The sequence below is a fragment of the Geotrypetes seraphini genome, chromosome 3 (genome assembly GCF_902459505.1).
Source record: "Geotrypetes seraphini chromosome 3, aGeoSer1.1, whole genome shotgun sequence".
Lineage (NCBI taxonomy): Eukaryota > Metazoa > Chordata > Amphibia > Gymnophiona > Dermophiidae > Geotrypetes > Geotrypetes seraphini.
Window position 1 is genome coordinate 186441099 of NC_047086.1, and position 27210 is coordinate 186468308.

The window sequence follows — 27210 nt, forward strand, 5'->3', positions numbered from 1 at the left end:
CAAGCTTCCTAGCAATCTCCGACTCTGCCCTTCAAATGTAGTACAAGGTCATTAATATTAAAATGGTAGTAATATGGGCTCATTAATATTTAAACGAGCACTCCGGACGATTCTCTATCATCGCTGGGTGATTCTGTAATCTCGTTGTGCTACATTTGTGGGCAAACTTTTCCAGCAGGGTCTGAGCTGTCGTAGCCTTACTTTCCAGTCAGTGCATAGGCGTGATTGGCTCAGGCACTGACAGGAAAGTAAGATTTAACAGCTCAGAATCCCCCACCCCCACCCCAGAAATTTTTTTAAAAAGACCCCCGATCCCCCCCCCCCCCACTTTAAACAGGATGGCAGGAGGGATGCCCACTCCCTCCTGCCATCGGGGATACCTGACACCCCACTGTACTTTCAATTGAAGGATGGCAGGAGTGATGCTCAGTCCCTCCCACCACCGGAGTTCCCCCTCCCTGACAACACCCCTGACACCCCTCGCACTTTAAACTGAAGAATGGCAGGAGAGATGTCCGGTGTCAGGTCAAAACCGCGGAAGACAAAAGCGCGCGCTGACAACTGAGCGCAGCGTGGAGGCGCCCCCCGAAGAAAATAACTGTTTTTAGGGGCTCTGACGGGGGTATGTGGGGGGGAACCCCCCACTTTACTTTATACAGATCGTGCCACGTTGTGGGGGCGTTGTGGGGGGTTTGGGGGGTGGTAACCCCCCACATTTTACTGAAAACTTCACTTTTTCCCTAAAAACAGGGAAAAAGTTAAGTTTACAGTATAATGAGGGGGGTTACAACCCCCCAAACCACCCACAACGCCGCCGCGATCTGTATTAAGTAAAGTGGGGGGGGGGCTCCCCAACAAAACCCCCCATTGAAGCCCCTAAAAACTGTCATTTTCTTCGGCGCGCACCTCCGTCTTGCACTCAGTTGTCGGCGCGCGCCTTTGTCTTCCGCGGTTTTGTCTATGAACCGAGATGTCCAGTCCTTCCTGACGTTGGAGTCCCTCACAACCCCAATGACCACACTCTGCACACCTGATGACCTCTGCACCCCCCCATACCCCAGGTACCTTGAAGATGAAGGCTGACAAGAGGGATGTCTACTCCGTCTGGCTGGCAGATCTGCCTCTTCAGGGGGTGTCGGGTAGTTGTTGGGGGCGGGGGACCCCGCCGGCAGGAGGGAGTGGGCATCCTTCCTGCTGTCCTACAGCTTAAAATGCAGGGGAGTTGTTGGGAGGCAGAGGACCCCCAGCAACAGGAGGGACTCGGTATCCCTCTTGCCGTCCTTCCAATTAAAGTGCAGGAGGTCTTTTGATATCCTTAGCGAGATTACTGCCTCTGGACATGAGTGGAGTCTGGGTGGATCAGGGAGGGACTGACACATATGTGCATAACTTACTATAGTTGAATATACTTACTATGCATGGATCTCAGGCATTTAGACACAACCCACCAATTCTATGCCTGGTATACGAGGGACCGTTGAAATGTTCTCAGCCCAAGAAGAGAATGATATAGAGCCATAAAACTTGACACTTTCTTGACACTTTTCATGTCAACGATATGAAATGAAAAATGTCAAGAAAAGTGTGGAATAACTTGTAAGTTTCATGGCTGCACATCATTCTCTTTTTGGTTGGGCTGAGAGCTTTTCAGCAGCCCCTCGAAAGTGCTCACACCTAACTGCATACATGCATATATACCAGATTATGTTAGTATACTATAAAGCGGTGGTCTATAATGCACGGGGGCCCCAGGGCTGCAGTCGGCCCCTGAAGTCCTCCGTTTTGGCCCTCAAACAGTTAGTTGGAAATGCTCTTCAAATCCTGTAAATGCATTAATTTCAATTATACCTACTTGATATAGTAACTGCAAAGAAGTGTGTTACTCAGGTGTCTCATTTAAGGACATTGCTATCCTTGACAAGCCAAAATAAAGCGATCTTTTATAATACTGTATTTTTCGCATTATAAGACCACCTGACCATAAGACACACTTAGGTTTAGAGGAGGAAAACCAAGAAAAATCCCCATTCTGAACCAAATTGTGTACTAATATTTGTAATAAAATATATCGGTCTCTGCACCCAGCTCCCCTCACTCCCTGCCAGGCTCTGCACCCAACCCCACACTCCTTGCCAGGTTCTGCACCCTATCACCCCTTCCCTACCAGGTTCTGAACCAAGCCACCTTCCCTGCTAAGCTCTGCACCCAGCCCCCTTCCCTACCAAGCTCGGCACCCAGCCCCCTTCCCTACCTGCCCTACCAGGCTATGCAGCCAGCTCCTCTCCCTGCCAGGCTCTGTACCCTGTCCCCCATCCCTGCCAGGCTCTGTACCCTGTCCCACCGCCCTGCCCTGTACCCTGTCCCCCCTCTGGTGGTCTAGTGGTAGGCCCAGCCAACTAACAATTTTTTACACTCTCCCCCCAGTTTCTTTTTAAATTCTGGTGGTTCAGCGGTGTATCGGCAGGAGAGCTTTCCGCGCTCCTGCCTCTCCCTCGTTGGACGGCTGACTCATCATATCTTGCAGTCAGCGGCACACAAGGCAGGAGCAAACTTTTCATGCTCCATCCTGGCCCCGTGTTGCTCCCTGAATGGCTGCCATCAGTGCTCACTACCCGATGGCTGAATATTGACTCAATAGATTCTAATAGCATCATTGCGATGTAAGGGCAGTGAAAGAGGAACCAAAGAGCAATTGAAGCTGAATTAAGGTATCATGATGCTGGTGTTATTTATATGTGCAAAGTGCTTAAGGCAATGTATGTTTATGTTGTTTCTAGAGTGCTGTACAAGGGGGTGTTGAAAAGTTCTCTGCCCAAGAAAAGAATGACGTGGATATGGTTCAGTCAATGATCCGAAACAGTCAAAAAAACATAGAATTTCATTTCTGCAAATTGGCACTTAGGGGTCTTTTTTATTAAGGCGTGCTAATCGATTTAGTGCACGCTAAAGATTAGCACGGGCTAAATACTAAGGTGCCCGTAGAATATAATGGATGCTTTTAGTATTTAGCGCACACTAAATCGGTTGTCGTGCCTTAATAAAAGGACCCCTTAATGAAATAAGATAACACTCATTTCAGCTACAGTGGCAAAATAACATTCAGAATTTAAAAAGTTGGTTGGCTGGGCTGAGAACTTTTCAACACCCCCTGTATCATTTAGGTGAAAGATAAATTTAAGGGAGAAGTTATTAATGTGGGCTACAGTTAAGATGTGTTAGCTACTGTTAACCCTAGTTATTAGTAAATGGGTCTCATTGCATAAAATTAGAACATAAGAAGAGCCTTACTGGGTCAGACCAATGGTCCATGTAGCCAAGTATTCCGTCTTCACGGAAGCCAATCCAAGTCACATGTACCTGGCAAAAAAACCAAATAGTAGCAGCATTCCATGCCACCAATCCAAGGCAAGCAGTGGCTTTTCCCATGACTGTCTCAACAGTAGACTATTGGCTTTTCCTCCAGAAACTTGTCCAAACCTTTTTTTTTAAAACCAGCTACATTAAGCGCTCTTACCACATCCTCTGGCAATGTGGTTAACAAGTACAACCCATTCAAGAACTTAAGGAACAGCTGTGTAATAGCTCAGTATTTCCTGATTTTCCATCCAGGCACTCACATCTTCCCTTACTCTATTGCCAGTTCCCAGGCTTTGAAGCTTTTATTTCACAGCTTTGGTCTTTACTTTTCCATTTTCTTCTTTGCTGTTCTAAAGGAGCTAACACGAAGATCAGAGTACTGTCCCATCTTTTAACCCTTTCAGGACCAAGGGACATATTTGTCCCATAACTTTAAAATCCTATAAATTTTGATTGGGATAGTCTACAGTTCTAAATTTGATATGTACGGATTCCATATGATACTGCCTTTATGTAAACAAACTGGTTCCGACATTCATTCATTAGCGTCGTTGCCAGATTGACGAGAAGATTCACTTGCCACACTGTCCATAAGCCAGAAGTGTGATTTTTTTTAAAAAAAATAATGATATTTCACAAAAAAAATCAATTTTTTGGCATCTGCAAGCCCTTTTTACCATAAAAATGTCGTCAAAACCACAAAAATTGGCCTACGATCCTTATGGTCCTGAAAGGGTTAAGCAGGCAACATCTCTCCCTTTCCCATGGAGCGTCACCTTAACTCGGCCTGGTCACGTGCTCAGTCTTCCCCCCGTGTGGATAATTGCTGGCGCAGTGATCTGGATAGCATTAATGATCTATCATCCCAGGCCAGTCATTGCAGTTAACGCTAGGATTGTAACACTCCATTACAATTGGCAATACAAGGGCAAAACTGCCATCCGAGTCACCATAAATCCAGCTCCACACGGTCGTTACTCACAGTCCTCGTATTGCATCCACCCTGCTGTCCTCCTCACCTGCCTGGAGACTTTGGGTTTTACATTTCTAATTAAATAAAATTACTCACAAAAAAAAGGAATAATGAATTCTTAAATGATTTGCTGTTATATTTTAAGGGATTATAAAACCGGAGAGAGAAAAATTGATTTTATTGTTATCCATTGTAGTGCTGGAACAGTGAGCACCTCAGTTATAAAAACTGTTAATCATGCAATTTTTTTTCTTTTTTTTTCTGGGAGAGAGCAGAGGGATAGGAGCAGTAGGATGGGGGCAGGGAACCCTAGCAAAGCCACTATAAAGAGCAGAAGGAAGCTGTTTCGGTTTTAATTAAATATGTAATACAGGCAAATCCATTGAACTTATATTCTGTGCTGTGGAAGGTTTATTAGCTGCAGAAATTGTCAGCTCCGCTGCTATCAATTCACAGGGATAGAGCAGGTACCAGTTTACTTGTAGGTAGTGTTAAATTTCAGCATGAATCACGCTTGTCATCTTCTAACCGCTTGCAGTTTGTTCCTGTCTACTTTCATCTTTCTCCCTGGAGAAAGAACCAGTCTCTGCTTCTCTGTCTTTCTGCTCTCTCTTGATGCACAGTCATGTGCTAAACCTTCACACAAGGTTTGCTAATGCATGCATAAAATGTTATGCTCCATACAGTAACCAAATAGCATGAAGTGAAATGCAAAAAAATGTGTACACTGGAAGCACGTGCATATAGGGCCGCGCAAGCAGCAGCACGTACAATTTGTGCAGAAAAGAAATATGTATTGGCACTTGGAGTTGCATGCGTATACAGGGCAGGATTAATTCATTAAGGGCCCCTAGGCACACAAGTCCACTGGGCCTCCCTCCCCACCCCCATTTATTTACTTATTTTTATTTACTTCATTTCTTATATTTTAAAATTTAAAAAAAGATTACCATACCAGTGCACAGTTTTTCTTCTATGCAACCTCCAACACCTCTGAACAAATTCCTCCTTCTTTTCTAGAGGAAGAGATCTTCAGCTGGCAGGGCTTTCCAATTTATATTTAGTATTTGGGTAGGAGGCATGGGGCATGGTGGGAAGAAAATTTAATGCCCGTCATTTTATTGGACTAATACATTTCTCAATTAGCTTTCAAAGGTTAAAACCTCTTTCTTCAGGTCAGTAAACTATACTGCTGTTACAGTATCCCTGACTTGAGGAAAGGAGTTATGGTCTCTGACTTAGTTAAAAAAATGTATTAAAATTAGTCCAATAAACAGGATCACCTTATTTCCATTTCCTATTAATAAACAATTATCAACACAGCTACAATAATACTTTATTCTAAAGCAAAAATAAATAAATAAAACAAATAGATACCAGATCTGAGGGGAGGAAAAGAGGAGACAGAGAGATACTAAAATCTGCTGGGCGGGAGAGATGGAAGGGAAGACATATGCCACAACATGGGGGGAGGGGAGGGAGAGATGGAAGGGAGAGGCAGACAGTTTCTGGAAGAAGCATAGAAAGAGAGTAGATGCCATATGGAAGAAGCAGAGAGAGGGCAGACAGTGGATGGAAGTAAGAGAATGATGAGGAAAGCAGAAATCAGATATGAAAGGTAGAAAAAAAAAATTCTGTCATCTTCCTCCTTTTCTAGTCCCAGGTCTGGTATCTATCTCCTCACCTTCCCCCCCTGCTCTTGCATCTCTCTCCGCTCCCTTTCTCCTGTTCTTCCCTGCTTTTCCTTCTCAATTTATTTTCTGCCTCTGTCTAAATTCTTTCTTACTATTCAGTCCTCAATTTCCCTCTTTCATTGTGTCTACCTACAGCTTGCTGCCTCTTTCCTCACTTCCTTCCAGTGTCTGCTCCCCTTTCTCATCCCCCTTCCATTCAATATTTGACCCCTCTTCCCCACACATCCATTCGTCTGTCCCTTTCTCTCTACCCCTGCCATCTACTGTTCACTCTCTCGCCCCTTCCATCCACTGCCCTCTCTGCCTTTTCCAGCCAGTGTCCACCCTATTCCTCTCTCTTCCATATGGCATCTTCGCTCTTTCTATGTCCCTTCAATAAACTGTCTATCCTGTGCCCCTTCTCTCCTTTGTACATGATTCATTCCAACTTCACCTCCTCTCCATTTTTCTGTCTCCACCCCTTCCCCTATGCTCTGGCATTTCTCTCTTCTCTTCTCCTTTCCTTCCTTCCTTCCTTCTCAACCCCATGGCCTGGCATCTCTTTCCTTTCCTTCTATCTCCCCCTCTCCCTCCATGTTCTGGCATCTCCTCTCCTTTCTTTCTCTCTGGTCTGGCATTTGTCTCCTTCGTTTCCCTTCCCTCCCCATGCCCTGGCATCTTTCTGCTCTCCTTCTCTTCTATCACTCCCTCCCCCTCCATTATCTGGCATTTTATCTCCTTCCTTTCTCTCCCTCCCTCTTTGCCCCTGGTCTGGCATATGTCTTCTCCCCTTCCCTCCATGATCTGGTATCTCCTTTCCTTCCCCCCTCCCATGGTCTTGGCATCTCTCTTTCTTCTCCTTTCCCTTCCCTGGTCTTCCTTCTCCCTCCTTTCCTCTTTCTCCCCAATTGGATGCAGCAACATTCCTCCCACTGACTGCCTGGTGAGGTCAGCTTCCCTCCCTTCCACTCCCTAACTGCCCTCTTGCCCACCGCCCGTAAGTGAACTGAACCCAGGCCACGGGGCTCTAACACTGCATGTGCCGGCTTCCCTTCTCCGAAACAGGATGTTGCATCATTCCTGCTTCATTGGAGAAGGGAAGTCGGCGCGTAAAGTGTTAAAGCCCCCTGACTGGGTTGTTTGTTCTAACACTGCGCGAGTTGGCTTCCCTTCGCCGACAAAAATATATATATATTTTTAAAACTTTTTATGAATAAATATATTAACTTTATTTTTCATATATTTATTCATAAAAAGTTTAAAAAGTATAAAAAGTTTTTAAAAAAATATATACTATGCACAATAGTGGGTTTTCCCCCTTTTAGATCTTTTTACATTGTGCTGCGGGTGTGAGTTTTTTTGCCTCTGATATGAAAAGAATGCCAGCTGTGAATCATCAATGATTGCTGCATATTTAAAACGTTTTTGAATTTCAATGTTGGATCTTAGAGGTAGCCCACTGCTGGTGAGTGACATTTTTTGGAATCATTTGGGTTTTACTGTCACTATTCTTTTTGATCTCGAGAAATGTTTAAATATCTATGTGGCATAAATATGCATGAGGTGAGTCTCTTTCAATTGAAAGGAAACTCCAGAGTGAGGTTAAGAGGTGATAGGCTCAGGAGTAATCTAAGGAAATACTTTTTTACTGAAAGGGTGATAGATGCGTGGAATAGTCTCCCAATAGAAATGGTGGGGAAAAAAAGACTGTCTGAATTCAAGAAAGTGAGAGCCAGACATGTGGGATCTCTTAGGGAGAGGAGGGGATAGTGGATGCTGCAGATGGGATGGGCCATTTGGCCTTTATCTGCCCTCATGTTTCTATATTTCCTCTCAGCAGTCTCTTCTTCAAGCTGAACAGCCCTAGCCACTTTTACTTTTTCCTCATAGTAAAGTCATCCCATCTCTTTTATCACCCTACTTTTGCTATACAGTGAGCCCTCTGTTTCAGTACCTGTGGATTCGGTTATTCGTGATTTATTTTTTTTTAAATAAAGTTGAATTCCGGACCTTCCCCGCCTCCTTCCCGGCATCCCAGACCTTACCTGGTGCTCTAGCAGGCTTTCGGGGCAGGAGCAATCTTCTTACGCTCCTGTCCTGTGCAGATCACTCATAGGAAATGGCTGTGGGGAGTTCCCATTGCCATAGAATTTGGACGTACATTGTTATAGAATAAAGCCTAGCAAAATGTGTATCCAATGTCAAATTGGTGCTGCGTAGTACCAATTTACACCCAATTACTGGCTCTAATTGGCTCCTTAGCCAATTTAATTGGGCAACATCTTGGATTGGCACCCAAATATAGGGCACCTTATACAGAATCTAGGTAAAAGTATAATTTCCTGATTGGATATTAGCATCCTTAAGAGGGGAGAGGGGACTTTATTAAATAGCTGACAATGTGCAACCCCAAAGAATTTCACACCCACCATAGAACTAAGGTAGAATACTGGCTTTTATAGGACCAGAGAAAATAGCTTCTTGATGTCATCAGAATCCCAAAGGAAAACAATTTTCATTGGATTACATGGTGGGACATTATGACAAAATCACCAATATGGTATAATTTAAAGCACGAACCATTTTTTCTATTTAAAGCAAAAAATAAAAAATAAAAAAGGACACAGTGGTGCTGAAAGATCATATTTATTAGAAGAGTTTTATGCATATAATATAAATATATATATATATGTACACTATACAGTACAGATCTTTGCACGTGAAATATCTTATTGCTTGTTATATTTCACACAGCATTGCACTGTTTGCAACACATTTAACTTTTCTTAATTTAAACTTGAAAGAAAAAGCCTCATGGGATAATGCACATATTTCTCATATATTAGTTTTATAGTGTGTGCAGTGATTGGCTATTATCAGCATAAACCACATTAAACATGCAAAGCTGTCACACTTAGTACATGTAGATATAGGAGCCTGTACAATCTATGGAATATTGATTTCAAGTCTGTACACTACATGAAAAGTTCCATATTTAAATAGTTGACACTGGCTGAATTAGTTGAGATATATCATGGCTCCATCATAAAAGCGTGTTTCTCTTTATAATGAATATTTCTCAGTGCCTCAACTCATTTTAATATCAGACTACTTCCGTGCAGCCCAAAGCTCGTTTAACTTGAATTTCTGATATACCTGGTACCCTGGAATTTGTGCTAAATTGCAAATGATTGAACATCATGTTTTAGGGATGAGCTATCTTTTGCAATGATATAGGAAATGTCAATGATGTATCCCGTGTTGTATCTTTTTCATATACTGTACCAATAACAGCACATATTGTTTTGAAAGAGCGGGCACTATGAACAGAAAGGGTACACTCTTTTCATGATAGTACCATTCAAATCATTGCATATACACGAATCGTTGCAATGTGTAAAGCACTGCATATGTGCGAACACAGTATGCAGGAATGTACTAGCAGGAAAAGTATGTACTCTTTCCAAAAGTGTATGCAACTATTTTGCTTCCATGATGATAAAATGGACAAAATGAACAATCCTGGAAATGACACAAAACAAAAACATTCTGACTGCTCCTCCCTAATATGCTCACCATAAAAGACTCCAAATAACCCTAAGACCGTATTTCCCATTTTGGTCCTGGATATCCCCTTGTCAGTCACATATTCACAATAAATATGCAAGAAAGAGATTTGCATACAATAGAGGCAGTGTATGCTAATGATCTCATGCATATTCATTGCGGATATTCTGAAAACCTGATTAGCAAGGGGGTACTCCATGACAGACTTGGGAAACGCTGCCCTAAGGAATCCTAATGACAGTGAAATTTCTAGGTCAGCAAAGGTAAATTTTAATTTCTACCTGTTGAAGCACTGCATTGTCATAGTTTAATTCCAATACTGACAGTGATGGTGACACGAGTTATCAGATGGCTCCACGCCAGCTACAACAATTCTGGTTTTGTTCCATTACATGAAGACAGATATAATTCCTATTTCTCTACCAACATCAGGAATCACATTTCTATCATGTACATATAAAGTGATGAGCCTGTCATACAATACATATCCCTTCTTTTACGAAACTGCAATAGCAGTTTCTAGTGCCGGGAGCCATACTGAATGGCCCGCGCTGCTCCCGACTCTCACAGGAACTCAATCAGCATCGGGAGCTGCGCGGCCCATTTAGCGCGGCTCCCCGTGCTAGAAACTGCTTTTGCAGTTTTGTAAAAGGAGGCCATAGTCATATAATCACCCCAGAACAAAATACACTCTGATTTAAATCAGACCAGATGATGGTGGAGTCTGGGATTGTATTTACTTAATCCTGCTACTTCCTTATGAAGCGTATATCTATCTATGCTAAAATATGTCTGGATTTCAGCAGAACATGAAAGTCAGAGCTAGTCTCCATGCACCTACACAACTGCCCCATCAAATTCTCATTCTGTCCCTCAAAAAGAATCTAAATCCCATCTTGCTATCAAACTGCTTGGCTCAGTTTCAGTGGAGTGACCCAGCAACCCACATTGGAAAGGAAAGCATTGGGCATTATTTGTGCAGGATTTAAGAATATGAATCTGTCATGGCTGAATTTCTGGGGGAGGGCACTTCTTTTCAGACTCCAGAGCAGCAGGAATGTTCTGCTTCAGCTCCGCCCTTCCAGGCAGGTTCTAAAAGAGAAGGGGAGACTAGAAGATGAGTCTGAAGCAGTGCAGATAAGTCAGTCACTTTTTCTAATCCAGCTCCTCTACTATTGCTCCTGCCCCCTTACCCAGATACACAGTTCTAGCCTTTTGTCTACAAATTAAACCCTACTTATAATAAAACAAAATGAAAAATAGTTTGGGAAATACTTTGTAAAATCTTCTGGGTTTTGTAATCTATGTTGCCACTGGAGAGAAACCTTTCCATGGTAAGATGTTCCAGCTGAAGATGGTTTCTTATCCTTATTTTCATTTAGGGTGTAATGCAGAGCACTAGGAGTGCTGCTGATCCTGATGAAAACTAGATCTTTTACAGGGCCAGCAGAACCATCATCCAGTTATCTTGCTATTCAAGAGTTCCTTCAAATCTAAAACATGCCCCTGTGGTCTAGGAGGCTCCTATATGTCTTCATCTTAGAAAATTCTTATGAGTTGTATAATTGGTGTAAATAATAAATGGTACATCAAATATTTTGGTTCAAGCAACATTACTCAATGAAGCAATTATTAAATGCCCAGGTTGTAAATATGGATCTGTTTATTTAGCTTTTAGCCTAGCAAAGGGCATGAAAGGTTAGGACCTCAGGTTACAAAATGCCAAAAAATTCAAAATACTGCACAATTCCCTGAGGCATAGATAATGGTGCTGGGGTGCTGCAGGGATGCTACTATCCCTCGAACCAGTGTGATATACCTTTTGCCTCCCTTGATCCCCTTTCCCATAATGCACCAATGACCAAGTGGCCCTGTTATACCTCCCCCCCAAAAAAAAAAAAATTCAGTGACCTAAGTGGGTTGATTCAACCTGGTGGCCCTTTTGAACTTCCTTCCCAAGAGAATCCGTAGTGGCCCAAGTGGGACCCTGGATCTTCCTACCCCAATCTTTCCAATTGGCCCAAAGTTTACTTGCACCTCCCAGCCCCCATTCCCACAAGAGTTTATTGTGGTCAAATTAGGCCCCTGGACTTTCTACCCATCAACCTCATAGATCTCTGTGGTGGCCCACTGGATATCCCCTAGTTCCACAAAAGGGCTCCTACTCTCCCGGACCTCCAGACCCCCCTTCCTAATACACCTTTAGGCAGGAGCAAGGCCCACTTACTCCTGCCTTATGCCTGATCATCTCTGAAAATTTTCAGAGATGGCAGTGTTGAAGATGGACACTGCTGGACCTTTTCTGCAGATCAGGTATAATTGGTCCAAGAGGATGCTACCAGCATCAGAGGCTTTCTGGTACAAGGCCTTCCAGAGTTTGGGGTGCTGATGTTGTGTGTGTTGGGGGGGGGGGGGGAGAAGCAGCAAGTGAAGAAAGGGAGGTGTTCTTGAAGGCAGATACTGCTGACTGTAGAGGCTAGAGGGAGGGAAACTGTGTGGACAGTAACAGAGGGAATAGATAGAAGCTGCAGGAGGAAAATAATGGTGAGAAGACAGAGGTGCTGGGGGAGGCAGGGCGGGGTGTGTGTGTGAAATAACAGTAGCAATGGGCAGAGCATTTCCTCAAAATTGTGTATCACAAAGTCAGATGGGACCACTAAATTCTCATTTAGGACTGTGAGAAACCCCCCCAGGATTTGATGTTATAACAGCCTCTGTGGACTTGATAGTAAGTGGGGATAGTAGTGTGATCAGTTGATGGTGCAAGTCAACCTTGAGCAGAGGCATGGGGAATAGTTAGGGCTGACACTGCTTGATATTAAGAGTCAGTAAAATGGACTCATTCTCAGGAAAAGCCTTGGGAAGCACTAGCTAGGGTAGATATTTTGGGGAAGGGTAATAGGGAGCCAGAAGGAGAAGGTTAGGGAAAGAAGACTTCAAAGCAAGGCTGGCATGAAAAATGTGAATGTTATACAGGAGACTGAGGAAGGGCGACAGGGAAAGAGAAGTCTGGGGATGGAAAGAGGAAAGTAGATGGTAAGAGAGACAACAGGAAACTGTAAAAGGCAGAAGACAATAGTTTAAAATAAATCAAGAACGACTAAAATATATAAAAGAAAGTGAAAGAACAGAGATGGAAAGGAAAAACTCCAATCCTAGGTGAGATAATAGTTTATGTGTGGCGCAGGGGTTAGAGCTACAGCCTCAGTACCCTCAGGCTGGGGGTTCAAATCCCTCACTGCTCCTTGTGACCCTGGGCAAGTCACTTAAACCCCTCATTGCCCCAGGTATACTAGATAGAGTTTGAGCCCACCAGGAAAGATAGGGAAATATGATAAAGTACCTGAATGTAAACCACTTAGGATATAAGTGGTATATAGAATAGTTAAAATATTAAAATTTAATAGGTAAGTTTAACTCACTGCTACATAAAATTATTGTTGTAAAGCAATGATTTCTGTAGTAAAAGTCCAAAAACTGCTATTAAGGTAGACACAGGGAAAGCCATTACTTATCCATTGGGTCGGTAGTATGGAATCTGCCATGTATCTGTGACCTGGATTAGCCGCTACTGGAAGCAAGCTACTGGGCTTCTATCTGACCCGATATGGCAATTCTTATGTTCTTATAAATCTGGCAGTAAGATATTCCCTGCTAATCAGGAGAAGAGTGGCTGTAAATGGAGAAACTGCTCTTCTTCCCCAGCCCTGTGACAGCGGGATCAAAGGCAACAGTGAAGACACACAGTAAACAAGTATTCTCAGTCCCAATTATTCAGTTATCTTGCTGTACAAGAGCTTTTGCCAATAGATGGAAAGAAAATTTGACAGAGTTATCGCCCCTGGTAGGTAAGCCCTCGTACATTTTCAAGCAAAGATTTTTGCTGGTTCTGAGATACTACTGCACTTCTTACTGTCCCTCCCTCTTACCTGTTGGGCAGTAGGTACTAATGCTGCCCAAGTCACAAAAAAAATTTTTTTTTGATTCGATTCGATTCAGCCTATTGAATCAATTTTTTGATTTGATTTTCCTGCCCAGTGGGTGTTTGTTTTTTTAAAAACACCCTGGTGGGTTTATTTTATAGCCTCTTCACCCCCTTTGCCCTCTCCTACCCACACTGGCGCTATGGTGTGATGCCTGACCATCTGAGTTTCTCTTAAGCCAACAATCTATGCTTGGAATCTCAGTACAGGCTTAGCCTAGACTAGTGGTTCCCAACCCTGTCCTGGAGGACCACCATCCAGTCAAGTTTTCAGGACAACCCTAATGAATATACATGGGGCAAATTTTCATGCCTGTCACCTCCATTATCTGCAAATCTCTCTCCATGCATATTCATTAGGGCTATCCCAAAAACCCGACTGGCTGGTGGTCCTCCAGGACAGTATTGGGAACCACTGGCCTAGACAATCTTCAGTGAATAATTTTTTTGTAATCTGTGTGTCACAAGTCATGATAATGTCTATTGCATCTATCAACCACATAGACCCACTGTATGTGTGGATCTCAAAACCAATATATTAGAAAGACGTGCATTTCTCATGTAGCTGTCAGGAGGCTCTTTTACAAGTGAGAACAGAAAAAAAAACCCATACACTCAAAACCAGACAACAGTAACTGCATACCATGGAAGATATTGTGGATTTCCTTTTGGAAGTAGCAATACCTCCACATTCAAAGGCACAGTTCAACAAATGTCAATGTAATACTGACATTAGCGAGACCCTTTCCACTTTCACAGGGCTGTTTATCCCCTTATATGGTGTCAAGCGAGAAGAGGGGCACAGAACCCCCCCCTCCCTCAGCATAAGAAATTGTCTTTAAACAGTAATGTGATGCTTAGCAAAAACTCTACCAAACCAGAGCTGGATTAAAGATGTAAGGCAACTGGGGTATTTTCAAACTTCTCTATCTCCACTCATCACCTCTGCCACAACTCTTCAGATCTATAAGATGCAGTCATTATATACTAGTGCAAGCAGCATCTCATGGATATACAGAATCCCTAGCCAGTTACCTCTTCTTTACACAGGTCACATCTGTGTTTTAACGTCATTACTCTCATTAATAATCCAAAGAAGTGTGCAAAATGACTGAACAATTCTTATTGCCTGTATAGCAATTGGTTGTCATCTACCTCAGATGGATGAAAGTACAGGTCAAGCAGGCGCATTAGGCTTACAGAGTCCCCAAACTATGGCCAGAGGAGCTGATTTTCAAGCCCATCATACTTCTTCTTGAAGCTGAATTCAGGCAATGAACGACATTTGACTTTTTTTTCATGCATGGAGCGGCTAAGGCATCAAAACTGGCAAGGTTCCCAAAATTCACCAGCCAAAGGTGATGACAATAGTAGTTCACCAAGATGACAAATTCAGAGAACTGAAAGAAGGACCACATTTAATTAAATTAATTAATTAATTAAATTTGTTTTCGATCCCGTTGCCCCAAAGAGCACAACAGGGATTGGTCTCCTGTGTTTTTTCAGTCCAAATAATATTCAGTTTAAAACAGTGACTATGGCTGACTAAATTGGTCTCAGATATTCAGTGCTGGGCTCGGTGTGGGACCTGGCACTGAATATCTGGGGCTAAATGGTGCTGCACTGGTTTCTGGAGTTTATACAGATCCTGGCCAATATTCAGCTGGGACCCACATAAGATAGTTATGCAGGCCCTCCCTCAGTCTACGAGTCACAAACCCCTCCCCTGGTCCAGATAGATCTCCCTGTATCCCTGGTGGTCCAAGTGAGGACGATGGGGACAGGAGCAAAGCCCACTTACTCCTGCCACGTCCTCTCGTGGCAGCTCATGGTACTTGATGTTGTAAGCAGTCATGGCAGCCATTTTCTTAAAGCAGCCACAAGGGGCAGCAGTGAGTGAGGTTTACTCCTGCCCCCACTTGAACCACCAAGAATATAGGTAAGTCTGGCCGGGGGGGGGGGGGGAGGGAGAGAGTTATGACACACAGAATGGGGAAGGAGTGCTTTGGGGGTGGGAGGGGGCTCAGGGAATTAGAAAAAAAAAGGTCAAGTGAGGTCCACTCAATATTCAGTGCCAGGAACTGCACGGCTAACTCAGCCAAGTTAGGACAGCTTTTGAGTTGTCCTAACTTGGCTGGGTTAACTCTGTGGGTTCTGGTACTGAATATTGCCAGAGCCTGTATAACTGCTAGCTCTCCTTCAATGCCACCCCTGATCTGCCCACTTTCAGCATGGGTGGCAGAGCCTGGTTTAGTGCTGCTGAATATCAGGGGTTAGGTGGCTCACTGAGCCTTTCCTGCCCACTTAAATAGCTTTTCATATTGGGCAGAGTGCCTTTGGTGGCCCTGATAGAGGATGATAGTTCAGCCAGCTGAGCTATTACCATGGGTTGCCAACAGGCTCCATGTTTTCCAGGACTGGCTGAGCTACGCCTGTGTTTCTTAGGGAAAGTGGAGCTTGATGGCAGGACTAGCTAAAAACTATGGATCAATGCAGTCTTCCCTGTTAAGTTAGACATGAGTGAAATTGCAAGAGCTGCAGAACAGCTGATACTGCAGGTCTGCATTGGGAATATGGGAAATGCTTCTGGCAAATTACACCTTTGCCCTTCTCCTTAATCCAGCCCTGCACCAAAAGTGAGGTTAATAATAAACACAGGGATAAAAACAGGCAACCTATCTCTTACCATTAGTGTGATTACTATCTTAATGTGACTACAGTATGCAGTATCTAGAATATAGCTTCATTCATAATCACAACAAAAAGATTAAAAAAGCACAAAAACCCCCCAGCAAACATCATTCCCAACTGAAAACCTAGAATAACTTTGCACAATGTATGAGACCGCCACAATGGATTCTAGGTGGGAGACCTTAGGGCAGCACCCCAATTGGAACACACTGAGGAAAGCATTCAAAATCCAGCAGAAGCAAATATCATGGTAAGGACTGAAGACATCTTTTTGGCCCTCATACTGACTGAATGAGAAAGGAGATGTGCATGTGTTGTGCCGCATGCGGTTTGTTGTGTACTCTGTTCAGTGGATTGAGCTCCTTCATGCTTATATATGTAAGTGTAACTAGATGTAAGTGACAGTGTACTAAGTGTGTGAGTATGGGAGGGGGGGGGGTTGCCATTAGAGTAAAAGACTAAAGAGCAGATTACAATCTGTAGTTATTAGTGAGTGGTCTCTGCTGCTTGCGGTGTTTAGAGAATGCCGTGGGACAAATTTGTCCCCATGGGATCCATCTCCATTCCTGTCCCATCCCTGTAAGCTCTGTCCTCATTTGCACAAGTCTTGAACACTTGATTTTAAGTGTTCCCAGGCTTGTGCAGATGAGGAGTGTGTGGCGCAGTGGTTGGATCTACAGCCTCAGCACCCTGGGGTTTTGGGCTCAAACCCTGCGCAGCTCCTTCTGACCCTGGGCAAGTCACTTAATCCTCCATAGCCCCAGGTACCTTAAATAGATTGTGAGCCCACCGGGACAGATAGGGAAAATGCTTGAGTACCTGATTGTAAAAACCGCTTAGATAACCTTGATAGGCGGTATATAAAATCCTAATAAACTTGATTTAACTTGACTGTGCTTGCAGGGATGGGGCAGAACTCACGGGGATGGGACAGGAATGGAGATAGATACCACAGGGACAAATTTGTCCCTGTGCCATTCCCTACTGTGTATATCGAGAGACAGGCTTTGTATGTACACTGAGTGGGTAGTAGAAGAGGCTCAACTGCTGCCTGTTTCTTAGCACATGCTTATCCACACTGACCCAAAATCAGAAGCTTGATCTATAAAGGAGAGGAAGGAATAGCAGCAGATGGTGTGGATGGGCAGACTGGATAGCTTAGCTATCTAGTCTTTATCTGTTGTCATTTTCTACGTTTGAGTCAAAGTTCTCTTCCCCTCCCTCAGAGCACGGCAACCAGCACAGATAGTGGACAAAGAAATGCATTTACAGTAGACTCTCGGTTAACCAGAACTCAAGCAACTGGCAAAACCCTCCCCCCCTCCCCGAGACCACCTTCACTACTACTCTCCACTCCAAATCCTCCCCCTGAGGCCGTCGCTGCTACCCTCCAATTCAAAATCCCTTCAAAGTCACTGGCGGTACAAACTGCCTCCCCTTCCCAGGCCACCGGCCTCCCTTCGTGCCCAAGATGATTGGTGCTGCTGTCCACCTCCTCCCCCACTGACCGACACTGTTACCATATGCATGCCAGTGCGGAAAGAGTCTGACACTGATGTTCTGTGCTGGGCCACTGCGAGGCCTTGAGCATCTATGCATGCTCAAGACCTTCTAGTTCCCTCCCTCAGGAGAATCTCAGAGAGGGTGGGAGTCGGAAGGCCTTAAGCATGTGCAGATGCTCAAGGCCCCGCAGTGGCCCAATGTAGAACATCGGCATGACGCTCTTTCAGCATTGGTACACATACGGTAAGCACAGTGCCGGTCAGTGGTGGGAGGAGGTGGACAGCAACACCAATCATCTTGGGCACGAAGGGAGGAGAGCAGTGCCGGTGGCCTTGGGAGGGGAGTAGGTTTGCAGTGGAAGATAGCAATGCGGGTGGCAGTGAATTGGAAGGCAGCAGTGTCAGTAGCCTGGGGAGGGGGAAGGAGTTTGAAGTGGGAGGACAGCAGCGACAGTGGTCTTCAGGGGGGATTCTAATATAAACTCTCAAGCAACCAGAAACTACAGTTATCCAGTATCTACCAATCCCCATGGTGCCGGTTAACTGAAAGTCTATTGAACTGGCAAACAGCTCTCTGTACTTTCAGATTTTATGAATTGTGTATTTATCTCCAGGCGCTATTGCAATATCTGCAGGCCTCTCCTCCTGTGTTACAAACCATTTCTAGCCTTATTCCCAACACTTTCCTACAAGGTCTTCACAGTCTACTTTATTGGTATACAGCACTAGTCAGCTGGGTTAAAAAAAAACTTTTTTTTTTCAACTATATTTTGTTATGAGATCTTTGAGAGGTAAAAGAACAACAATGAGGGTCCTTGAAGAGCCATGTCTGCTTAGCACTGCACACTTTGATGAGTAATGAAATTCCTTCCAAGTAGGGTTATCATATGGCTCCAGAAAAAGGAGGACGGCTTGAGACTTCTGGGTTTTACTTCCATTGCTTTCAATGGAACTAAAACCTGGATGTCTCAATCCATCCTCATTTTTCTGGAGCCATATGGTAATCCTACTTCCAAGTGTCCTGTAGCTCTACGCTGTTCTCAGATACCCTGGCTGCTGACAGGAAGAGTTTAAAAAGGAAGGAATGAAGCAACGATGAATATATTTAACACAACTAATGGCGGCTATACATTCTAAAAATGCCCTTATCTTGTATGCCCCATTATTCTCTGTCCCAAGGGAGTATGATGGGGAAAAAGCATGGCCTCCATGTAGCTACTGCATAGGATAGAATGGCAATTGAAGCTAGATTATGGTGTGAAGACAAGACCTGCAGAGAGACCCCATCAGCTGCATGAACCAGTAAAACAGTTATTTGGAAAGCTGAAATGCCAGAAACTACACATGACTTCCCTGTCTGGTTTTATAGGGAAGCCATGCCATGGTTTATTAGGGTAATTCAGCTACCATGTTTCATATCTGCCAGTATTCTAAAGCTCTACAGCGGTGTGTACCAATCAACTTTTGGAGGCACAAATAATCAGTCTGGATTACACAATATCTATTAAGAATAAGCATGATATATATTTGCATGCCTTGGAGACCCAGGACATGTATATCTATCTCTTTCATATTCATTGTGGCAATCCTTAAAACTCAAGTGGTTAGATGTGACACCTGGAAAGAGCTGGGAAAACACTGCTCCAATAGGACCCTATGAAAAGGACTGAATACTTCTCTATCCTGCAATTGAAACATATCAGATTAGAGGCACCTGAGCTGTAAAGCAGTCAAAAGGAGGGACTATCCATAAACCAGGGCTGCCTCAACCTATAGACCAGTGGGCCCATGCACAAAAGATTTGTGGTGAAGGAAACTCTACCGTAAATCCAGAGCTGAGAAATCGGAGCAGCATGCAAATTCAAGCCATGTTAAAATCACCAGTGCCAGCGATAACTATGGGGGAGGGGAGGGAGGGGTCAGGCCCAGACTGGCATGACTGGGGGAAGTGGGGTAGGGTCGGGGGGATCACGTTCAGTGGAGAAGGGTGGTTGGGTTAGTGGGAGAGAAGGGGTGCCTTTAGACACTTTTTCTCCCAATCAACCTTTAACACCGCCCTGGACCAGGTATTAGTTTCCAGCGTTAAAAGTGCTAGACAGCCCTTTTTTAATGCATTTAAATGTGGTCTGTGCTAATGGTTTTAGCACTGAAGCAGGAACCATTAGAGCATTCTGCATACCCTAATGCTGGTGTTAATCGTCTCTAGCACTGGCATTAGGTTTTGAGCATTGGCCCGTAGGTGAGGCACTAGCTCAGGGTGCCAGTGATAAAGGACACCAAAATCACTGTTCCCTCTAGGCTCCTTGCAGACTGACATCCCCTCCTCTGTCTTCCTTCCCCCCCCCAGTCTACCTCCAAATTTCTAGTGTCAGTGATTCACATGAACAATGGCAGTGGCTGTCTCAAAAGACTTCCTTCTTCCATGTCCCACCTCCTCCGATACAACTTCCTGTTTCTGGTGGGGCTATATGGGAGAAGGCTCAGGGGCTAGCCATAGGCAGAATGTGTGAATCACTGCTGTTGCTGGTGCCCTCTAGGAATTTGATGGTAGTCTGGATGGGGGAGGGGTGGGGGCAGCGGTGGCGAGAGAGGTGGATACTAGACTGTGGGCAGGGGGAGGGAAGAGACTCTGGACTATGAGGGACCTAGATGGAATAGTGATTTTGATGCCCTTTATCATGGGGGGGGGGGACTTGGAGAGAGAGAGATTGGATTGTGTGTGTGGAGGGGGAGTGCCCATACAAAAGCTGGTTTAGGGCACCACAGTCCCTTAAGTTTGCCCTGAACAAAACAGTGGATTCTTCAACAAAGCAGATCTTTTGGATTTAAGGAAACAAAATAGAACTTTCCCCCTGTAGCATCATCTGTGCTCTTCATGTATGAGACACCTTCATGCACACTATCTTGATTTGTCTCACTAGCTGTAATGCCTATCTTAACCCACTATAATGCTCAATCCATGCTAACTAAAACAGACACTACATCTTGGCCAGTTTCAATCCCATTCTCTCTTCTGTATGGCCAACCAAACAGCATCTACTGAAAGCGCCCCATTTAAACTCATTCACCTTAAAGCCAGCAGATTCTAAAGCTGCTATGGTGAGCAGCTTGTAAACTTTCTTAGCTAACGCTTACTATTGAAGGCCACCCAGACACTTAAGTCCTGCCTACTAAATATATTGTGTTATTTACTGTATATGCATACATGTACCTGGGAGGTCTACCTGACAAGACCACCTTTGTAAACTGATTTTTAGAAAACGTCAGAACTTAGGAAGAAATCCCACTACAGGCTTGTTTTGGGTGAGATTTGCAAAAGCTCTCAAGTCAGTTCCGAAGAAAAAAAAAAATCCAATATCAGATGTACTTCCACACAAGAAAGGAAGGGTTAAAGCACATGCTAGGGAGAAAGGGGATGCTCTAGCCATGCTCTAGCCAGTGTTATTGACTATGGCAGCAGCGCCATGCAGTTAAAATCCCCACTGGGCCTGTCAGTGGCGGTGGTAATGGCATGAGCTGTTCCCCATTCTGTTGGATGATAGGCAAATTACTGCTATTATTTATAAGCCCGACACTCTTAACAAAACCAGCAGATGTTAAAGAGGTGATCCTGTTATTATTGGATTAATGTTAATGGCACTAGACTGCAGCAGTAAGTGATTAGGGAATAATGAGGTCACTCAGGGACAGAGCTCTACCACCCTAGCAGGCGTCAGCATCAGCATGCCTGGCCTCACATCCCATGAAAGCAAACCTTGCCAGAATTACTGCTTTTTTTCCTCATCTCTCTCCTTGCCCTTTCTTTTATCCAGCTGACATGTATCTAAAAAGAAATCTCCTGTTTCAAGCTGTGCTTTCGCATTATTGCAAATGCTATACAAAGATAAAAATCCTCTCTTTCCTTCCCTTTCTGTACAGCTACTTCTACCTCCCTGTCTCTTTACCTCTTCTTGCCATGTTCAAATGGTCAGCATTAGTAACAGAGGCAAAGGGGCTATGCAACAGCTGTAACACTGGCAAAGAAGATGGAGAAAACACTATATATCTAGTGCACAATCACCCTAACAAGTGAGAGGAGGATCTAAGAAGCACTAAAAAAACACAAAGGAGAAAGCCCCATTTTTTTGCCATATTGCAAAAGCATTCATACGGCATATAAACACTTTTTCTACACACCAATCACATTTTGTTATCAGTTATTACTTTCATATTTCTCAGAGCTTTTGTCTCTCTGCGCTTGGGAATATCCGTGCCAGCTAAGGAGGTGCAAGTTACATCAGGTGTACTGGATCTGACCGCTCCGTGTGGGCTATGATGTTTCTGAGCTTATCTGTGATTTTGCTAAGATAACTAGACTCAGCCAGCAGGGACATCTGATTTCTGTGAGCGACATGGTACAGAATGCTGATGGCCACATATGAATTAACAGACAGCTCATGCTGAGCAGATAGCTCATTTGTAGAAATGTGGCTGAAAGATCCTCTGCATTATTCAGTCCTTTCCAGATATTTAGCTTTCCCTTTCTTGCAATCTTGGAATTTTTTTAACCATCTGCTATTTTTGTACAGTTGTAAACAGAAGCCAAAATATTGATGACAGTAACCTCATTTCCAGACTTCCATCAGTGAGAAATTTTTAACAAGAAAAGATTCCTGCAGATACTCTAAAGCTGGAAGGAGAGGAGGATAGCTTAAAAATCTTGAAAGGAGGGAGAATAGAGGAAGGGGAATAATGGAAAAAGGGAAGACACACAGAGTTGAAAAACTGTTCTGAAGGTCACCTGAAGGTCACTCAAAAATGAAGGGTTCATGAGTGCTGAAGAAGAAGTGGCTGTCTACATGCTGCTCAAGAGTATTCGTGTCACACTGTGGTGGGAAGCGCTGCTTGCAGATGGGGCACTCTTTCCACATGCAGTTGTTAGGTCTTCCCGTCTGCCTGCCGTCTGCCTCTGGTTCATTCTTTTCCACACAGTCACTGTAGAAAGACACAAGATAAATATCAACAGTTTTATCACAATTAGAGTGCACTCAAGGCACAATGCATACATTCCTAGAGAACCTATGCTTTCCACCTGGGAGGTGTAAGACAGCAAGTGCTTCCAGAGCACCAGAAATACAAGAAGCAGGCTGTAGTTTGCCTTTTTCTCCTTCCCACTTAACTGCCAAAGCAGAGAGGAGCCCGAAGCAAGTCAAGCCAAGCTCCTCATCTATCAAATTGATTAAGCAAAGCGAAGGTAAAACTGAGTAGGGCAAGCTACCTCTCCGAACCCACCATCCAACCTACAAATGAAACAGGAACCAGAAACGATGTCAAGAGCCCCACAGTCCTAGAGAAAAGAGAAGCTACAGAGTGATACCAGCAACCCACAATGCTAGAGAGATTTCCCTCATTTATTTATACTTCTTTCAGATGTCAAGATTGGTGAATTAAGATGGTTAAAAAATTACATTTCATAATAAAAAGTATACTAGGCATCACCAGAATCTGACATAAAGCTATTGTGGTGGTGCAGAGTTTTGAATGTGATAAAGTTCAAGACTTGGAGATTTATGCATTTTAGCATTCGATTCTAGGACAGTGCCCTGGCCACTCCCAGTTCTAGTGCTTTCTTTGTAATTTGGAATCCAGATGCCTTTTCTTCCTGTTTTTTTCTCCTCAGATGCAAGCTTTAGAAAAGGGTCTCAAACTCAAACCCTTTGCAGGGCCACATTTTTGATTTATAGGTACTTGGAGGGCCGCAGAAAAATAGTTAATGTCTTATTAAAGAAATGACAATTTTGCATGAGGTAAAAACTCTTTATAGTTTATAAATCTTTCCTTTTGGCTAAGTCTTAATAATATTGTAATTTATAGCTGAAGAGATACATGATCAAGAAACTGTTTTAGTTTACTTTTGGAATTATGATAAACATACCGAGGGCCTCAAAATAGCACCTGGCAGGGCTGCGAGTTTGAGATCACTGCTTTAGAACATATCTAAAGAAACAGTCCGGTGGACTGCTTTAGCTATGATGAGAATCAAGTCAATGCCAGAATAAATTTAATCTCAGAGCAAAATTCATCTGAGCATTGCTTATGAGAGATTGATCTGTTTCACTGCTATAAGCCTTTCTTTAACCTTTTGATCCAACAAGTACTATATTTGCTGTGAACACCCAAAATTCTTTTGCATTTTCAAGTTCTTTCTTGATACTACCACCCAAATATATTCATATCTCTGAGAAGTGCAGTCTTTTTACCCTTTCACTCAATATTTTGTGCTGAGAGTGGCTTCAACAAGGCAGACACATAGACACCGAGTTTGATGCCCACCGACTATGGGCAATAGTTTTTGGTTCTCACGGACTCCAGTGAGAACTGAAGCCCTGGAGAGTAAAGTCTCCAGTCTTCTTCCAAGATGGTTTATTTTGGATCAAATTACACTGGACAACACATTTTTCCAAAAGTTTTGCTTCCTTAAAACAAACTGGTGATTATGATAGACCCCCCTTCAAAATAAACACAAATATAATTTCTTACTGACTGTTATCACTTAGGAATTTGGGGAAACACAGTGATATTTTTAATAGACTATAACATGTTTTAATGCACAAAGTTTCTGATATGCTGTGATAGTTCGCTGTGGCTACAAGTGTTTTCCTGCTGATTTTCGTTTGTACTATGTCTGGTGCATCTCGTTGCAGTGTCCAATAGTCAGCCAGCCATTAAGAACATAAGAATAGTCTTACTGGGTCAGACTAATGGTCCATCAAGCCCAGTAGCCTGTTCTCTCAGTGGCCAATCCAGGTCACCAGTACCTGGCCAAAACCCAAGGTGTAGCAATATTCCATGCTACCGATACAAGCCAAGCAGTGGCTTCCCCCGTGTCTTCTCAATAACAGACTATAGACTTTAACTCCAGGAACTTGTCCAAACCTTTCTTAAAACCAGCTACACTATCTGCTCTTACCACAACCTCTGGCAATGTGTTCCAGAGCTTAATTATTCTCTGAGTGAAAAAATATTTCCTCCTATTGGTTTTAAAAATATTATTACTTTGTAACTTCATCAAGTGTCCCCTAGTCTTTGTAATTTTTCATGGAGTGAAAAATTGATCCACTTGTACCCATTCTACTCCACTCAGGATTTTGTAGACTTCAATCATATCTCCCCTCAGCCATCTCTTTTCCAAGCTGAAGAGCCCTAACCTTTTTAGTCTTGATAGATTCCAGTTTTTCCATAGTGGCAATGTCCTCCTGATGAAACCTTTCGCCATGTTCATCGCCGACTGCATCAAGATTTGTGGGGAAGAAGACCAAGTGTGGATATAGAAAGTGCATCTTCAGTGACATGTTGCACTTCATAGTTTTGTATGCTCTATGTAAACCGTTTAGTTGTAAACGGTATAGAAATTTCTAAATAAATAAATAAAAAGTCTGTCAACCAGTTGAATATAGTTTGGTGCTCTAACTTCCACAAAAATTCTCAACGACATCCTTGAATGCTTTCCAGGCGATTTTCTCTTGCCTGACTTAACAGATCTTTATAGCTCTCATCATTGATGATGTTTCTGATCTTTGGACTAACAAAAAAATGCAGTCCTTAATCTTGGCGTCAGTTATTAATTATTAATTGCATAAGACAAAGTATAACAAGAAATTCTAAAAAATGTACTTTTTTGTTAAAATGGTATGTTATGTAATTTTAAACACGATTTTTGTGATCAGCAGCCAAAAACCTGTAAGATATGCCCAAAAGTCTTGAAGCAAAAAAAACTTTGTTGTCCAGTGTTATAGATATGCTGGTTCCCCTCAATTCAGCTCCTACTTCTCAGGCTTGTAGGTGCATGGAACTTTATAGAGGCCTGTGTAATCTTAGCCCTTGGGATGGAGGGAGTCCTTGCTATAATGTAATAGTGACACCTGCTTGCTGGCAAAAAGTACACTGTGGAGAAGGAACCATGGCTTATCTTCCTCAACTAGAGAATTGTCACAGCAAAAGCGGAATTGAATGGGAGGGGGGGACAATAAAGTAGCTGTGGTATTATTGCTTCTGCCTTGGCAGATTCTGATTGAGCTGGAAGCCAAAAAATCAAAGGAAACTGGAAAAAAAAGGGTATGCTGGCACCCAGACACTGTAATTGAACAGAAAGGGGCATGAACCTCTCCCATTTCCAAACCCCCTCCCCCCCAAAAAAAAATTATTAATTTTTCTTCTGGCTTCAGTATTCCAAACCACATGACGCTGCATTAACGGCTCCCCACCACCACCCCTACCCCTAAACCAAACAGTAACAGCCAATTTGCAATTTTATCTATTTCACTTGCAAATAGCTCCAGTTTCGCTCCCTTGCCATTTTGTCTTTTATTTCTTCTGTATCTCTCCCCGTTTCTGTCTGCAGGAAAAAAGAATCTAATGATGCTGAAAATTGATTCAGGAACGTCCTGACACTGCTGTACATCTTGTCCCCTCCTCTGCTGCTGGTTTTATGGCCATCAGCTGTAAAAGTCATCTTTACTCCCGGTAGAGTGACTGAAATTTATTTATTTTAACACACTACGACAAGGATTGCAGAGATCCTGACTTTCTTCTTTTTGGGGTTGTGTCTCTATGTGTATTTGTCTCTCCATAGTTCCCTTTCAAAATGTAACAGGCTAGCCCTGGGAAATTTCTTGGGCACCACCCTGCTTCCAGTATCCATCTTTGCCACAGCAGCATCAGAATGGAGATTGGAGCATCAGATTGGAGACTATGAGCCTGATTCTATATACTCCTAGGTACTAGAGTTACCAGATGTTCGGGAAAACCCGGACATGTTCTCGTACCTAGAGGACAAAGGGATTGAGGGATACAGATAGGAGTAGAGGTAGGTTATAAGGATAGGATTAGATGAAAGTTACAAAATTAGTCTGGGACCACTGTTCAGGCGATAGGCCTGATGGGCCGCCGCATGAGCGGACCGCTGGGCAGGATGGACCTCTGGTCTGTCCCAGCGGAGGCACCTTCTTATGTTCTTATGAACTTTCCAAAACTTGCAGTTTGTCCGGAAAGGAGGGACAGAGGAGATATGATATAGACCAGGGGTCCCCAAAGTCCCTCCTTGAGGGCCGAATCCAGTCGGGTTTTCAGGATTTTCCCAATAAATATGCATGAGATCTATGTGCATGCACTGCTTTCAATGCATATTCATTGAGGAAATCCTGAAAACCCGACTGGATTCGGCCCTCAAGGAGGGACTTTGGGGACCCCTGATATAGACGTTCAAATACGTCAAAGGTATTAATGTAGAACAAAATCTATTCCAGAGAAAGGAAAATGGTAAAACCAGAGGGCACAATTTGAGGCTGAGGGGTGGTAGATTTAAGAGTAATGTTAGGAAATTCTTCTTTATGGAGAGGGTGGTTGATGGGTGGAATGCGCTCCTGAGGGAGGTGGTGGAGAAGAAAACAGTGACAAGATCAAACAAGCGTGGGATGAACACAGAGG

General features: G+C 43.5%; 1 protein-coding gene across 5 annotated transcripts in view; it reads right to left on the minus strand.

The window, feature by feature from the left end:
- Window positions 1–8633: 8633 nt before the first annotated feature.
- The window catches only part of CALCOCO1 (calcium binding and coiled-coil domain 1), a 161793-nt gene continuing 143216 nt past the window's right edge, over window positions 8634–27210 (minus strand). For all 5 annotated transcript variants that reach the window (XM_033939646.1, XM_033939650.1, XM_033939645.1 and 2 more), the window contains 2 exons: window positions 22526–22719; window positions 8634–14952 (listed from right to left, as the gene is read on the minus strand). In XM_033939646.1, the coding sequence (XP_033795537.1) occupies window positions 22533–22719 (187 nt within the window). In that variant the 3' untranslated portion in view covers window positions 8634–14952; window positions 22526–22532. The remainder of the gene's footprint in view (window positions 14953–22525; window positions 22720–27210) is intronic.